The sequence below is a fragment of the Mya arenaria genome, chromosome 8, assembly GCF_026914265.1.
Source record: "Mya arenaria isolate MELC-2E11 chromosome 8, ASM2691426v1".
In the NCBI taxonomy this organism is placed as follows: Eukaryota; Metazoa; Mollusca; class Bivalvia; order Myida; family Myidae; genus Mya; species Mya arenaria.
The window spans coordinates 10,589,712-10,605,908 of record NC_069129.1 but is presented as its reverse complement, the minus strand read 5'-3'; the positions used below and the strand labels follow the sequence as shown (position 1 = coordinate 10,605,908).

The window sequence follows — 16,197 nt, the reverse complement described above, 5'->3', positions numbered from 1 at the left end:
TGCTTTTCGATGAAGTATGGAGTTTTATCAGCGAAATAACAACAGTGAAAATATCAATTTGATATATTTACTGCAAAATAAGGAGTAAAACCTCCTTGATCAAAACAGAACACTTCACTTTGAACCAGAAACTGTTGGCATTTTTTTTTTTTTTAATTTAAAGAAGTGTTGCATCAGTTTAAATAAAGATATATTATAAAATTAACAACTTACTGTTTATTAGAAAAAATGTTATCCCGTTTTTCAAGCGTTTTCTTGATCTTGAAGCTGAATGTTCGAACATTTGCTTTCATACCAAACAAAATACAGACGAAAACAAATGCTCAAACATAAATATAATGGTATGACATCGTTCAAATGTATTTTGAACTGCTTGTCGTTGTAATACGTATTACGAACTTCACGGAAAATTCTCACAACAATTTACAAATTAACTGATATATTTTTACCTCATCCACGCCTCAAAAATTGTCAACAAACTAGCGTGGTCCTCATCATAACCTGGAAAACGACCTGTCTATAAGCGAAACAGACTGGTTTCTGACAGTAAGATGACTGAAATAAATATCATGAAACACACTCTAAAATCAAGGAAAATGTTTTATATCCAATGATTATCCGCAATTGTTTTGCTAACACACTCGATCTTTCAAATTTCCATTCAATAAGGGCGGCGTAGTAATTTGGTTATTAATATATTGGAACACCGTGGAACGCTTTTAAACTATAGGATAGGTAGCCATTAAATGAATTTGGAGGCATGCCACAAATGCTACGGGCATTTATCGGTGCATGACTTTTACTAAGACATACCGCTCCTATGAACACTATTCTACCAAATTAAGACAAGTTAAAACAGTTATATATTTTCTTTTATTCCACTTCTCAGTGATTTAACATATTATATAAGTGACATGACATGTAATGTAATAAATAATATACATAATACAAATTAAAAAATACATTACTTATACAGATTATATAGGTGTATTATTATTACAAATAATTGGTTATAATGATGGAAATGAACCAATTTCATGTTTCCTTTTTTAAGAAGTGCTTATTAGTTTTGTTGTGTTCCGGCGTAAGTACTAAACACAACTGTTATATTTGCATGTGCCAGAATGTTCTTAAGGTGTATGTAAACAATGAAGTGTACTTGAAATGCTAGCAGATCACAAAATATGCACAAGTCCGATTCGGGAGAAAAGCTGATGGCACAACAGTTCGCTCAACTCGTGGCTCAACGGTACCACATTCTCCGATTTGCGAAATATGTCTGTTAAATAAAATTACCAAATGAAATATAGATCATACGCACGTGTGTATAAGTAAACACAGCGCACAGCTGCACCACGAAGGGTCGTCAGCTTGTTTTCTCTGCACCACTGGTAAGTGGTGGAGCTGGCGTTTACTGGCCGTGCATACGTCCCATGTTGTAACCACGGCGCAATCATGCTTTTAACATGACATTCCAATAAGTCGATCTAACGATACCTGATTTCGATTTGCAGTACTAAAGACTGTAAGCCTCCGTCACATATTTAATTTGTAGTCACAACTCAATTTGTTTACGTACACAATTATTCAGTACGCAGTCAGATATATCTAAATGTACACTCTTGAAAGTTTCGTATAACATCCATAGTGTAACATTGTTCTCAATTAAACGTACTAATATTTATGAGGCTCTACCGATCTGTGTGTATATTTATCCTCAGAAATAGCTTCTCATTTAAACTTATTAGACTAACATACACCGAGATTTGTTACAAAGTATACAGTATACGTAGTTAAAAACAACTTTAAGCCATCTAACGAATTAAAAAAAAATATAGTTCGTCAAATTGATTTCTGTAATTGTTTTTATACGCGTACTCATTTTACACTGTTTATGCATTATTGTCATACTTAAAGAGTTTATAAATATATATTTTTAATTTCTTTTACAACCTTACGCAACATTGTGCATCTTTATGCGTCTTTATGTGTCTTTACGCGTTTTAACGTATTTTAGGTATACCCGCGGCCCAGTATCGATACCGCCTTTTAGGATGGGTTAACCTTGTCATTTCTCATTAGCATGCGTGTTTGGTTTGCTAACATCAGCAATTTGACATAGACAATTATTGTAAAAGCTAAGGTAGTATAACGTGCGACGTCAAAGACGCAACGGTTCACTTCAGTGAAAAGCATGTTCGATTCTGAAGTGGTCCACTGGTCTTTATATATACATATATAGTATATTCTCAATCCACACGGAGCCCGGGCTTTGCTAATTTTGCATATTACCAAACAAGTACATCAATGTACTTCCGTATATAACGGAATGTTATACTATGAACGCACATCCGTCTACAGCGGACCGTTACAGTAGGAAATGCTTCGGCATATATATGCTCTCTTCTGCAAAGCAGATATTACACGAAAGAACGAACTTTAAGACGCAATCCCTTTATATAACTCAATAAAATGGTTTTATAATAAGGAAGACGAAGGGGTGGGACAATTCTGAAGTAAAAGGCAATTGAATGGGTATTGTTATTTATATATAATATTATATATTACTAAAATGGGAAGTAACCGCTGCCTAGAGTTTAACAAAAATTGTACAATGCGGTTGCGTTTTTTTACTCGAATTTATTTTATATCCAATCAGTGAGAAGAATTTATTTACTGCTATTCTCAAATATTTACATTAGCAACTTCCGGAAATGGCTGGGTTGGAAAATGCTCCGCCGATTCCAAACAAGGAGGATTTAGAGGATGTAAGCAGGGGTTCACTTCTTATCAACATCCAAGATAGTTAAGCATTGTATAAGCTGCTCTCTTAAACTGAAGCTTGTGCCATAGATGTATATGCTGTCCAAATGTAGCTAATATCAGAAAATAAGTAAAGAAATTTCCACCAAATTTTGACTGTGAACTGCTCAAAAATTGGTTATGCTTTTGAAATTTAAAATATTGCACTAGACGTCTTATGGAAACTGTCTTTGTTATTGCAGGAAGCCCAGACTGTGATCTCTGTTGACACGCCTGGTGGGCAGGAAGGCCCAGGGGCTCCACCACCCATACCAGAGGTGCCTGCCCAGCCTAAACCAAGGCCAAGAAAAGGTAGTATCATAAACTTTACACATTTTTCTTCTTACTTTTTTTCAATACACAATTGTCAATGAAACCAATTGAAATTGGTGAAAATGAATTTTGGGAAATTTTAAAGAAAACCCATTAACAAAATAAATATAACTAATGATGAAGCATTGACACCTGTGAGTTTCAATGTTCTATTTTCCCTTCTTAATTGAATTTTTAAAAATGAAATAAATCCGGAATTTAATTGTTAAAATAAATTTCACATTTACTCTTATACGTGCTGCAGAAAATTAATACTTCATGAAACCTTCATTGTTCACTTTTCTCTTTATCTGTTTTAGCTCCAGATATCCCGATATTCGAGCGACGTAACTGGCTGATCCACCTTCACTATGTGCGTAAAGACTATGAGCAGTGTAAATCACTCATCAAGGAACAGTTGGGGGAGTCCGGTGGCATGTGTGAATATGCTGTTTATGTGCAAGGTCAGTAATAGATTTTTTATTGAAAATGTACAGACTATTTGCATATAATGTTTATCAACCCAAATAAGTCCTTTGACTTGGTTTAAATTACAAGATATTATCCTGGTGTAATAAAAATACAATGTTTATTGCTGAATACTTTGTATGAATCTTATACAAAATTATTTAAATCTACTTTATTTAATATTAAAAATAAATTTCCAAAATACTCATTCAAACATTTTTCTTTGAATCTGTATGATTTGATTAAAATTCAAAGTTTATTGTAAGGTAGACTTGGATTTTGATCACATTATTTTAAATCTTTTAACTTGTTCATATTTAAGCCCTGATATTGCGCATGGAGGGGCGTATCCAGGAGTCCCTGGAGTTGTTCCAGACCTGTGCCCTCCTTAATCCAGGCAGTGGGGAGAACCTTAAACAAGTTGCTCGGTCACTGTAAGTATGATGTCCCAGTATATATAAACTGTGAATATATATATACATATAAACATTTATGACCGCAATGTAGTTGCATTGGAGACATTAATTTCTTCCATACCGGAAGTGTGTTTCCGGTCATGTGACCAGTGCTGGAAAAACTCAACCTACACCCCCCGTAAGATGAGTCACGCGCAACAACGCGCCACTTCTTATTTCTTTTATTGCATGGTTTATGAAAATATTATTATGCTATTGCAATAAAGCGCAATCAAATATATATATCTATGCAAGACTTTTTATTAAATTAAAAAAAAAATCGTAAAAAATGCGATTTTTAGTTATTTAAAATTACTTCGCTTGATGATGCCAATAAACAACCTCACACACGCTTTTTGGTGAAATGTTTAAAAGTTGTGTTTTCTACATTATTTTTTCCACAAATTGATAATTTTAGATATGCAAGAAAAAAATCAATCATGTGCTTCCGGTCCGGATCTAAAAATCCCAGCCTCGGGCATGCTGCGTTGCAGGTAACTAGGCAAGCCTCGTTACCGGCTTACGCCTGTGCCCTCGGGTCGGATTTTTCTATCCGTTCCGGAAACACATGAGAGATATTTATTATGCCTACACTTTCATACTTTCTCTTGAATTGCCATCAATTTTTCAAACTCCTCATGCCATGCTGGCAGTTACAGATTCAGAATATGCTTTATTTCTAACACTAAGTCAAATGTATGCTGTTTTCACTATTTTTTCTTTCACATTGTTTTTGAACTTAATTGTGAAGACCATAAGGAAAATCTAGATTCTTTCTAACTTCACTTACAGGTTTCTACTGGCTAGGCACAAGGCTGCTATAGATGTCTATAATGAGGCTGAAAAACTGAGTATGAATGATTGGGTAGGTGAGATGCCAGTCTTTCGGGATGTATAGTGTTTGACCTCTTATTATCTTGTTAGAGATGTTTACACAAAAAGAAATGTGCATGTAGTATTTAAAATCTTCAGGAAATAAATCTACCGGGTATATGGCATGGGAAAGTCCAGTAGCAGAAATCTTGCAATTTTCATATTTTATAATTGTTAATGTCCTAAGTTAAAGGTAAATTTAATAAAACATATACTTTATTCTTTCTTTCCGTTGTTTTCCACCCTAAATTGAGCTGAGGGAGAAGTCACTTCTCCCTAAAATTTAATCCTATGAGGAGAACTGTAATGTAAATGTTTTTGAAGTCTATGCATGATCATTGTTCATACAAATAATTTTGTTTGTTTTAGGAAATCTGCCACAACAAGGGAGTATGCCACATGTACCTTCGGGAGATGGATAAGGTAAGAAAAAAGCTATGTTATGGAAGTTATCAGTTTGTTTTTTTAAATTGTTAGCACAATGATTTGTGCACTCTGCTTCATTATAAAAGATGCCGGTGTATTGACTCCCAGCTGGGTTATGGTCCCAAGGGGACTATTGTTTCCCCTGGATGTCCCAGTTTCCCCCGCAGAATAATAATACATTTAAGCAATATATACTTTTATTTCCTCCATAATGCTATGAAGAGCAAAACTACAGTTTATAAATGTACAACAAACAAGTAAAATACAACATGACATTATGCAATTAGAGAAATATTTAAACAACATTCACACTTATATAATTCGAACAATATTGTATAGCTTGTTCCAGAATATGTGTAAAATAGCCAAATTTAAACTAAGTTTAATTTAAACCAAGTTTAAAAATGTAAATTTCTCATCTTTCAAATTCATGGGATTTCTTTTTTGTAAAACAATCAACTTGGCCCATATTTTAGGCTGGTGTAAAATAAATGGTTTGTGTTTTTGCAGCACAAAATCATCATATTGTAACTGGCTTGATTTTTTTTTAACTTGGCCCATACCTCATAATCTATTCAATACATTCAAATGAAACTTGTTACATATCTTGCCAGAGACAAGATGCAATTGTCCAGTAGGGCCTCAAACGCTGGTTTTAATATTTTTTAGTTATGCCCTTTTTTATTGAAAAACAACAGTCAACCATTGGCATTCTCCATGCCTTGCTCTTGTTTTTCATTATTTTATTATTATACCCCCCAAAACAAAGTTTGGGGGGGTATACTGGAATCGGGTTGTCCGTCTGTCTGTCCGTCCGTTTTTTTTTTGTCCGGGATTCATCTTTGTCGTTATTGAACAAATCTTTTTCAAACTTTCAGATATTAATGGCCATGATGTAAACTTGCGCCTCTGTGAAATTGGTACGGGTCACATGACCCTGACCAGAGTTATCTCCCCTTGATGTGTTAAAGTAGGCAAAATAAGCCCTGTCCGGGATTCATCTTTGTTATTATTCAACAAATCTTTATCAAACTTTCAGAAATTAATGGCCATGTTGTAAACTTTCGCCTCTGTGAATTTGGTACAGGTCACATGACCCTGACTGGAGTTATCTCCCCTTGATGTGTTAAAGTAGGCAAAATAAGCCCTGTCCGGGATTCATCTTTGTTATTATTCAACAAATCTTTATCAAACTTTCAGAAATTAATGGCCATGTTGTAAACTTTCGCCTCTGTGAATTTGGTACAGGTCACATGACCCTGACTGGAGTTATCTCCCCTTGATGTGTTAAAGTAGGCAAAATAAGCCCTGTCCGGGATTCATCTTTGTTATTATTCAACAAATCTTTATCAAACTTTCAGAAATTAATGGCCATGTTGTAAACTTTCGCCTCTGTGAATTTGGTACAGGTCACATGACCCTGACTGGAGTTATCTCCCCTTGTAGGCAAAATTAGCTTTGTCCGGCCTAACTCCAGGGCAAACAACCTAGACATGGAGGGGTGGGGGGTATTCGTTAGCCTATGGCTTACTGTTCTAGTTCGTACTGTTTTTACGTGGACAGTGTATAATTAAATGCATTCATTTATCATATGACTAGTATATTGTTATAGAAAAGCGATTTAAATAAACCACACTTGTCTTATGCTTCATATATAAATAATTTACCTTATCTTCAGGCAAAAGAATGCTTACAGAAAGCTATCAGTTTTAAGCGACACGAGATTTCGTACGTGATGCTTGGGAAGATCAGCCTTATCAAGGGAGATATTCCTGCAGCCATCGAGATTTATAAACAAGCTGTAGAGTAAGTTTGGTGGCTTGAATATCAAATTAAGGGTGTTAATGGTATAACATGCATTTCATTTTGAATATATTTATTTCCCTTTGACAATTTGTCTGACAGAAAAAGATAATACTGTTTGTTGGTCAAATATAGTAAATCATTACCATACACTTAACAATGTTCACTATATATATAATTTTATGCATGCCGGCAGGTATTTTATTCACCTTATGTGTGCTTAAAGCCAACGTCTTGAAAAGTACATAGCAAATTGAGTGTTGTATTGTTAGCATACATGTTCTTTAAAAATATATAAACACACACTTTTTTGCAGATTTTCTCCAGAAAACCCAGATATGCTCACGACCCTGGGGCTTCTGTACATGCAGGTATCAGTCCCTTCACTATCTGTATTGTACATTACAAAATATATATTTTCAAACAGCATAAATGACTCAAATATTTAACAAAATTGACTGTCCATTTTGTCATGGCTCAGTTTAAAATAACCATATAATGGCATTAGACAAATTATAGATTGTTTTCAGATTATAGACTGAAAAACATCAACGTGATCATCCAACCATAATATCCCTTTGCATATGACAATCAGAATGTTTTGCATTTTAGCCTCAAAAACTTTGTTAATTTAGAATTGTTTACCTCCATCATATAGATTGGTCAGTACCAGAAAGCTTTTGAAAACCTCGGCAACGCGATGACCTACGACCCTCAACATGTGAAAGCCATAATGGCTGCCGGAAGCATGATGCAAAGCCACGGGGATTTTGACGTGGCGCTAACAAAGTATCGCGTTGCTGCGGTCAGCTCACCAGAAAGTCCGCCTCTGTGGAATAACATCGGGATGTGCTTCTTTGGCAAGAAGAAATACGTGGCTGTAAGTGAATGTTCTTGTGTTTTTTAAAAACAAGCTCTTAACTGGCATCTCTATGGCATTATAAAGCCTGGTTAATAATTATTGGTGAATATTTACACTAATGTTACGCTTCCTTAAATGAACATGTATCTTTTAATTGTATTCATATTTTGATGAACGCAACATCTTTGGAATACCTCTCAGTCTGGCTGTATAAAAATGTTGCCTGTAATTGGTGAAATTGCGTTTTATTACGAAGTGTGTTAAATCAGTAAAGCAAGTGATGACATTGACGCTTATGCCTATAATAGCCTAATTATACCTGTTGTCTACGAGGCATTATTTTCATCCTTTCAGTTGGATTGTTCCTAGAGAAATTTTGCTATTAATAAGTTTAATAAATACATTGATTATTTAAGAATTTTGGTTCATTAGTGTATGGAAACATTTAAGTTATCTGTCCACTGACCTCATGTTTTCATACACATGTACCGTGTGTCTTTAGAATGAAATACTAATTGTCAACAATGGATTATTAATTTACATCTAAAAGGACAAAAAGATTCAGCAATTTTAAGATAGTTCAGTTAACATGAATGCTTTTGATTGCAAAATTTATTTAACCTTTTCAGGCTATCAGCTGCCTTAAACGAGCCAACTACCTTGCGCCTTTCGACTGGAAGATTCTCTACAATCTGGGGCTGGTCCATCTAACGATGCAGCAGTATGCCTCTGCATTCCACTTCCTGTCTGCGGCAATCAACCTTCGCCCGAAGATGTCCCAATTGTTCATGTTGCTTGGAGGTATGACATAATAAAAAAATTGAAGAACCTACTTGTAATCCACCTCATAGTGGTGATGTTTAAAATTAAAAATGCACCCACCTGTTGGTCTTGCATTCTATTGGTTCTGCCTTCCAACTGTATCTCAAATTTTACGAAGCTAGCTCAAATAATTAAAAGTATAATTTTACAATTAGCTGAGTGCTCAAGTTGAATAGGTAAATAAGCTTGGGCCAATAAGGATCTTATCAAACAATCAATTTTAAAAACTTTTCTTCTTGGTTTTTACGCAATTTATATAGGAGCTAAATGGTTGGATGGGAACGTTATACATTGTGCATGTTTATTTATCATTGAAATTCGCTTTTTTGATGCTCGCCTGGAATGCATTCTAATTTCTAGATCTTTTGATAATTTTTTTGAATGCTTATTAATACTACTGTTTGCAGATAAACCCAGCAAAACGTAGCCGGCTCGCAAATTGCATTTGCACTGAAGAGACGGTCATTATGTACTGTCTCAAAGGTGTCTGCATCGTTTTCCAGTTTAATATGAGTTAATTTGAGGGTTGAATACTGCAATGTTAACTGTACTGTACAGTTTATGTATGGATGCTTTAAGGGGTATTAAGCCCATCTCTCCAGTAGTAAGTTCCATGTGATATGTTATTGAATATGCCAAATCACTGATAGCGACACATGTTGTTTTTTTAGTGCGTGAATTTGATTACCTGGCCATAGATGTTGCATTTGATTTAAGATTCTTATGTGGGGTTTTGGCAGAACGAACAACATAACCCTTTAATGCTTCAAAACAAGTTCATATGCAAACAATATCAGTAGTAAGATGGCCCCTAAGACTTTTCTTAAACTTAAGATTTATTTCAAGTTTACATGATTAAACCAAGTGAACATTTATATCAATGTAATTTCTTTGTTCTTTGATCATTTACATCAGTGTTGTATGTGTTTCCACAATAACTAGGAACTGTTGTTTTTCAGTGGCATTGACCCACTTAGAGGATTCGGACAATGCCAGACAGGCGTACGAGCAGGCCGTCACCTTGGACCAGTGAGTCATTGCTAGTTTAATGGCATTGTGTTAAGTTTGTGTTAACCATTATATAGCTTACTGGTATCTGAATAGTTGAATGCCTAGGCAGCAACACTTAAATAGCTGAACTGTTTTAATAGATATATACCCCCATAAGAGGGAATAACTTGACAGATAGAGTGTCATCTGCTAGTCACTGCCATTGTCTTGAAGGCACTCATAGTTGATAATGCTTAATGTGTTTACAATCAAAGCTTGGTATTATGCTTTCAGAGAATGTTCAAAAATTGAAAATGTTCACAGATATTTAGCAATTTTCAATGTTTTATATTGATGTAAGAATTTAGGCTGTTTTTTTTTCTTAAAATTCTTATTTCCACCAAAGCGTGTGTCTGAACAGGATATTACTTAGGATTTTAGCTAAAGAGTTATGGAAGGGTGCTGCACCTTGTCCTATTTTGGTTGCACCCTTCTGCCCTCATGTAGACCAGTGTGGGCACTCTTTCACTGCTTTCATAGAATGAAATGCTATGACTGTCGAAGATTTATTTTGTTTTGATTAAAACTTGTAATATGATTATAAATAAATTCAAACTTCATGTATTATAACAAATTCATGATGTTCCAAATTCTATTCAGCCGTATACAATAGGCCCTTTTTTTAGGCCCATCTTCTGCCACACCCTATCCTTTATGAAACCTGGATAAACCCTAGTTCCCATTATATGATAAACCCAGACGTATTACAAAAATGATACCAATGTTCTATTCAGGAAAGATCCAATGATATCACTGAACTTCGCTGTGTTTCTCTTCAACAACAACGACAAGAAGGCGGCACAGAAACAGTTTGCGGCGTTCGAGAATAAAATGAGGGCACTGAAAGGCAACAATAACCCAGCTAATAGCGACCCTGAGGTAGGTCATTAGAAATGAAAATAGCTGTATGTGTTTGTTTACACGGGGTGCCTGAAAGACAATAGTACAAACCTGTATTTTAAAAAACAGAGGATATTGTTTAATTTCGGTGTTAGATCAAAATTTATTTCACCGAGTAATCGCAAAAAGCTGTTTTCTTTTAAATGAGTGAAATAAATTTCTTGCAATGAAATTCAATAAATATTCTTGTTGTTTTTTATGTCAAAATTAAAAAAAAAATGTCAATTTCATTGACGCTTATTGCAAATTGCATTAAAAACTTCAGACATGTTGAACTAGGCAGAGAGAATAGTTTGTAATTTTGGTAATGAATACAGAAACTATATTCTATAAGAGCAAAGTTGACAAATGATATTTCACTGAAAAGCATAGATGAAATAAAATCCTGACAAATCCGTATAGTGTTACCTATTTTTAGAAGACACTCATCTGAAAATTGAAATAACTGATTTCGTTAGTTCAAAAATACTTTTGCTTAATGCTTTTATTTTAATTTTTGCTTACTTGATGAACCTTTCGGTTTATGAATCATGTTTTATGCTTACATTTGAAGGTTCAGGAGGTGGCCAGCAAACTAGCAGCTGCCTTACAGGTGGGAGAAAGCCTGGTATGGAAAGCAGAGCCCAAACCAAGTGCTGAAGAAACCCAGGTCAAGCAGCCTGCAGATGGCCCCGGGGCTGTTAAAGAGCCAGAGCCCAATCGAAGTGATTTACCACTGGCCCCCACTCCAATTTCACGAGCTGTCACATCTGCTGGCGTGGACACTGATCTAGTCCCGACACCCATTCCAGAAACACCTGCTCCAAGTTTCCCGCCAAATAGAGACGAAATTCTGGAGACTCCATTACCAAATCTCCCACCTGGAACTGATGAACCTGATCGCCCTCCACCAACACCAACTTTCCATCCAGCTCCTGGAGAACCAATGCTTCAAAAGCGAGAGGGCGATTTGAGTGCTCTCCCAACACCTTTCGGTAAAAGTATTCCACCCCTCCCATTTAAACTTGGGGGTGGTTCACGTCTCCCGCCCGTTCAAGGATCCTCAGCAACGGGGTCCAGTCTTGATAATCTCCCCTCTCCGCCTGACGACGAACTCCCCACATACGCGGAGGTTGAAATGGCGGATAAGTTATCGGGAAAGAAGAAGAAGAAACATAAAAATAAAGAACCAACACCTGAACTTGAGGCATTGTGATAGAACAAGCATTGTGATACAACAGTTCTTAATGTATTTTTGTTTGTTTTTTCCTCTCCAAACATTACCATTTTGACTCTGTCAATTCTCTGTATAAAACTTTTAAACATAAACAACATCTACCCCCTTACCATTGTTTTCTGATCATAACATAACATGATTATTGTAGAGTTACTATACATATCTCAATTAACGTGTACACTCAATTTTCTTTTTCTTTTTTCATTTTTTAAATTTCTTATACAATGTATGTTGCATGTTATATTGTCATGGTTTGTGCAAATCAAATTAATGGGAATTTGCTGAAAAGAAGAGAGTTTTACTGAAGTTATTCTATTAATGTTAAAGAGTCCTTGATCAATTTTTGGCAGGGCTTTTAGGATAAATGTATGATTATGTATTAATGTAAGAGTGCTCAGTTACACCCATAAAGTTACGGGCAGAATATATTCGATAATCCTTACGATAATTTTATTAAAACACACTTTACACCAAAAATTGAGGTTACACCTGGAAATTTGCTTAACAATCTTTATTAAAATGGAGCCCTGATCTTTGAAGCATTATTCAGGTGCAGGGTATAAATTGTTACTGGTTCTTCTTGTAATTGTAATACATATATTTGTAGTGGACATTCTTGCACTTCATGTTTTTCTTGTTTTGTAACCGGTGTATTAAGTTATTAGAATTTTTGAAGTATTGGTGAAAATTTTGCTATATGATACAGAAGGGGTTTTTTGGTGGATAATTTACTACTAACAAATAGTCGACAGTGCCCATATATCACAAAAAAGTTGTTTCTTAATCATAACTTAACTTTACCACATAACAGGATGGAATGTTTCAAAATCTGACATGTTCTTACTATATTTGGAAGTGCATTCTCTCAAAGATTCTGTTTTTAAAAATATTTGGTCAATAATATTATTCTGATAATAATCCTACAGCTAAAAACTTTATTTTTGTTGTTGAACTTCAATTGTCTTATTGTTCAGAACTTTGTTCAAAGTTCAAGTTTAAGTTCAAGCTTTGAGTATAATTAATAACCTTATTTTGATATGACTGAACAATCTCATAATCTATGTGAGAATGCCCTTTAACAGAGGAGAACAAGTAAGATTTTTAATAAAAAAAAGTGTAGGAAGGGTCAAAGTTAAGGAACAGGAACAATTTTAATATTTCCCCTGGAGTGATATTTAATCTGCATATAAAGTCAATCTTATGGTGGTTGACTTGATTCACCGTTTAGATCCTTTATCCAATTATCTACATCATTTTTATATCCAATTTAAACCAATATTGACTGAGGATTCACCTGGTTTGTGCACCTCCATAATTCAGCCAAAGGACGTGGCCACCGGAGGCATGCAATCCCCTAATACAGCCAAAGTGTGCCGGCACCTGGGGCGTGTGCCTCCATAATTCAGCCAAAGGACGAGGCCACCTGAGGCATGCAATCCCCTAATACAGCCAAAGTGTGCCGGCACCTGGGGCGTGCGCCTCCATAATTCAGCCAAAGGACGTGGCCACCTGAGGCATGCAATCCCCTAATACAGTCAAAGTTTGCCGGCACCTGGGGCGTGCGCCTCCATAATTCAGCCAAAGGACGAGGCCACCTGAGGCATGCAATCCCCTAATACAGCCAAAGTGTGGCGGCACCTGGGGTGTGCGCCTCCATAATTCAGCCAAATGGTGCTGGCAGACCTTTATAAACAAGACAACGAATGTCGATTTTTTCTGTAGTACTTAGACTGAGCATATGGTTTGTGCTGATTGTTAAAACAGCAATTACTTTATGTGTCAATGATTTATATTGTATCAATATGACTTGGGTTTTGTTATATTAAGGCCACAATTAAAATATATTTTTTTTCTTATCTGACCGAATCATAAAAAATACCCGCTACCCAGACTTAGACTCTCAAGTGGCCATTTTTTAGTTTTTGTTTTACATTTATAATAGGAATTAAGGGTTAAGGAAGTTATAAAGAAATACCTTTCTCACCTTAAAGCTGCACTCTCACAGATTGACTGTATTGACAACTTTTTTTAATTTTTTGTCTGGGAATGAGCAAATTTTTGCGTAAATGTCTAGAAGCCAGTGAATGAAGACTGCTGACAAAAGATCAGATCGCAGTTTTTCATATTTATGTTTGAAAATTGATGTTTTATTTCCAAAAGAGTTACCAACGCTTTAAGGAAAATGAGTTTTCTGAACAATTCAGATCTGTTCTTTAGTGTGTTATCTTATTTGATTGATTTGAAGGCATTGATGCCAAAATCAGCTGATTCCTAGACAAAAAATAAATCAAAAGTCAAAACTGTCAATCTGCTTTAAATGTACAAAAACGTATTTTTAATTGTTGTCTTTTTCTTCTGTAACTGAATTTATATACAGGAAATGAAAATAATAATAATCTTACATAATATGTAATATATAAAGTACTAATCTCTCAAATGCTTGTGCATTTAGTACAAGTTTATTTTAAATGGTTCATGATTTTCCGTCCAATTTTTTTTATGTATGAAATGATTGTTTGATTAATTTATTATTGTTTTATTTATTTATTTCATTATTATTTGTATACAGCTTTATTGCCCATTATAAAGTGTTGAATACATACATGTATGTATACCAAAAAAAGAAAACGAGTGATCTGAATATAATGAAAATAGTTCAGTGTCGATTTATTATCTCATGTTGAGATGGGCTGACTCTTATATTGACCCCCCCCCCCCCCCCATCACCCCCACGCTTCTTCAAGTTAAATGAAATTGAATTCAGACGAACTTAAGCAAAGCTCTGGTATTGTCTGTACTGACTCATTTACTGCGATATATTTTCTATAGACACACTTAGATAAGAACATTGATATTTACTTAGTTGCTAAAGTCATTCTTTCTTGCGCCGTCGGTATAAGAAATCTGACGAATACATTTTAAAGCCCTTTTCAATATTGGAAAAGTAACTGAATGGCATTTTCATTAGATTTTTAAAATGTTTATATATTACAAACATTAATAATCTGATCCGGGCATTGATTCTCATGAATGATATTTAATTAAATCATGGTTTCTTAAAGCTCATGTTACTGAAGGGTTAAAGAGCAGACATTGTTTGACAAGATTTGGTGTTTACATAAAAGTTAAGTGAAACTCCTTAATATATTAAACGTTAATACCAACAAATAGAAGCCGCAACTGTCACTAAATTGTGAAAAGTTAAAAGTTCTGAACTTGTTATTACCTACGTATTGTATTGGTAGTGGTGACTGAGTATTTAGTAGCAACGGGATTGATTATATGGGATTGCCTCAATGACGGGTCCTCACAAGAAGTGTCACACGCGGATTCAGAGGGGTGGGGCGTATACGGCGCGACTTACGCCCCCCCCCACCGCCCCTACAATCGCTCAATTTTACTTTTTATGTCAATATCATAGAAAACAAAAAGTAATAAAATACGCGCAAAATATACCATTTCGGGCTTGTATTGTTGAAAAATTATTGGTGGGGTACCTCCATTCCCCGTGCCAACAATTTATATTCGGTTCTGAGAGAGGAACGCATGTCAAAATGTTGTGCCCCTAAGTTATGCCCCCTGCAACTTCAATTATGTTTCCGCCCCTGAATGTAACTATAAAGTTAACCTTTATTGTCAACTAGAATGATGTTATTACGTTTTCACCAAGTAAAAAAAAACTCTCCATCACTGGTCCTATATCTTAAAAGTACTTTAAACACAGGCGATAATTGTATCAGTATAAGGCGGTAATTTATTTCACCGAGTGAACACCGAAAGCTATATTTCACGAGTGGTGTAGCCACGAATGAAATTTTTACTTCTGGTGTTCACAAGGTAAAACATATTGCGATCTTGCACTGATTTCAACATTTTTAAAAAAAATAGATTGATTGTTTTGTTTTTTTTAGAAACTGCGCCAAATTGAATGCGAACGTAACGTCATTTAGGAGATGACGTCCTTGAAATTGTGTCCCAGTCCCGTGCGCGCTGACGTTTGATTTTTGAAGTGAGACCATGCGAACATTTCAAAAAAGTGAAAAATATCAAAATGTTATTTCACAATGAAATAACATCTAAACACTTTATTTCACTGACAAATCTCTATAAACCATCGGAAGCATATAATATTTTTTTCTCAGTCTTAATCACCTATGTTACCAGAAGAACATTTACCCCATAACTGGATGTTATTTACTTTATAAAAG

General features: G+C 35.1%; 1 protein-coding gene across 1 annotated transcript; it reads left to right on the top strand.

The window, feature by feature from the left end:
• Positions 1 to 2,672: 2,672 nt before the first annotated feature.
• Positions 2,673 to 14,656, top strand: LOC128244752 (Bardet-Biedl syndrome 4 protein homolog). The gene is made up of 13 exons (XM_052962809.1): positions 2,673 to 2,768; positions 3,006 to 3,114; positions 3,435 to 3,578; positions 3,905 to 4,016; positions 4,830 to 4,902; positions 5,280 to 5,333; positions 7,015 to 7,142; positions 7,456 to 7,510; positions 7,798 to 8,019; positions 8,631 to 8,802; positions 9,783 to 9,852; positions 10,608 to 10,752; positions 11,327 to 14,656. Exons 1-13 carry the CDS (start codon positions 2,715 to 2,717, stop codon positions 11,966 to 11,968), a joined length of 1,980 nt encoding a protein of 659 aa, XP_052818769.1. The 5' UTR covers positions 2,673 to 2,714; the 3' UTR covers positions 11,969 to 14,656.
• Positions 14,657 to 16,197: the final 1,541 nt, after the last annotated feature.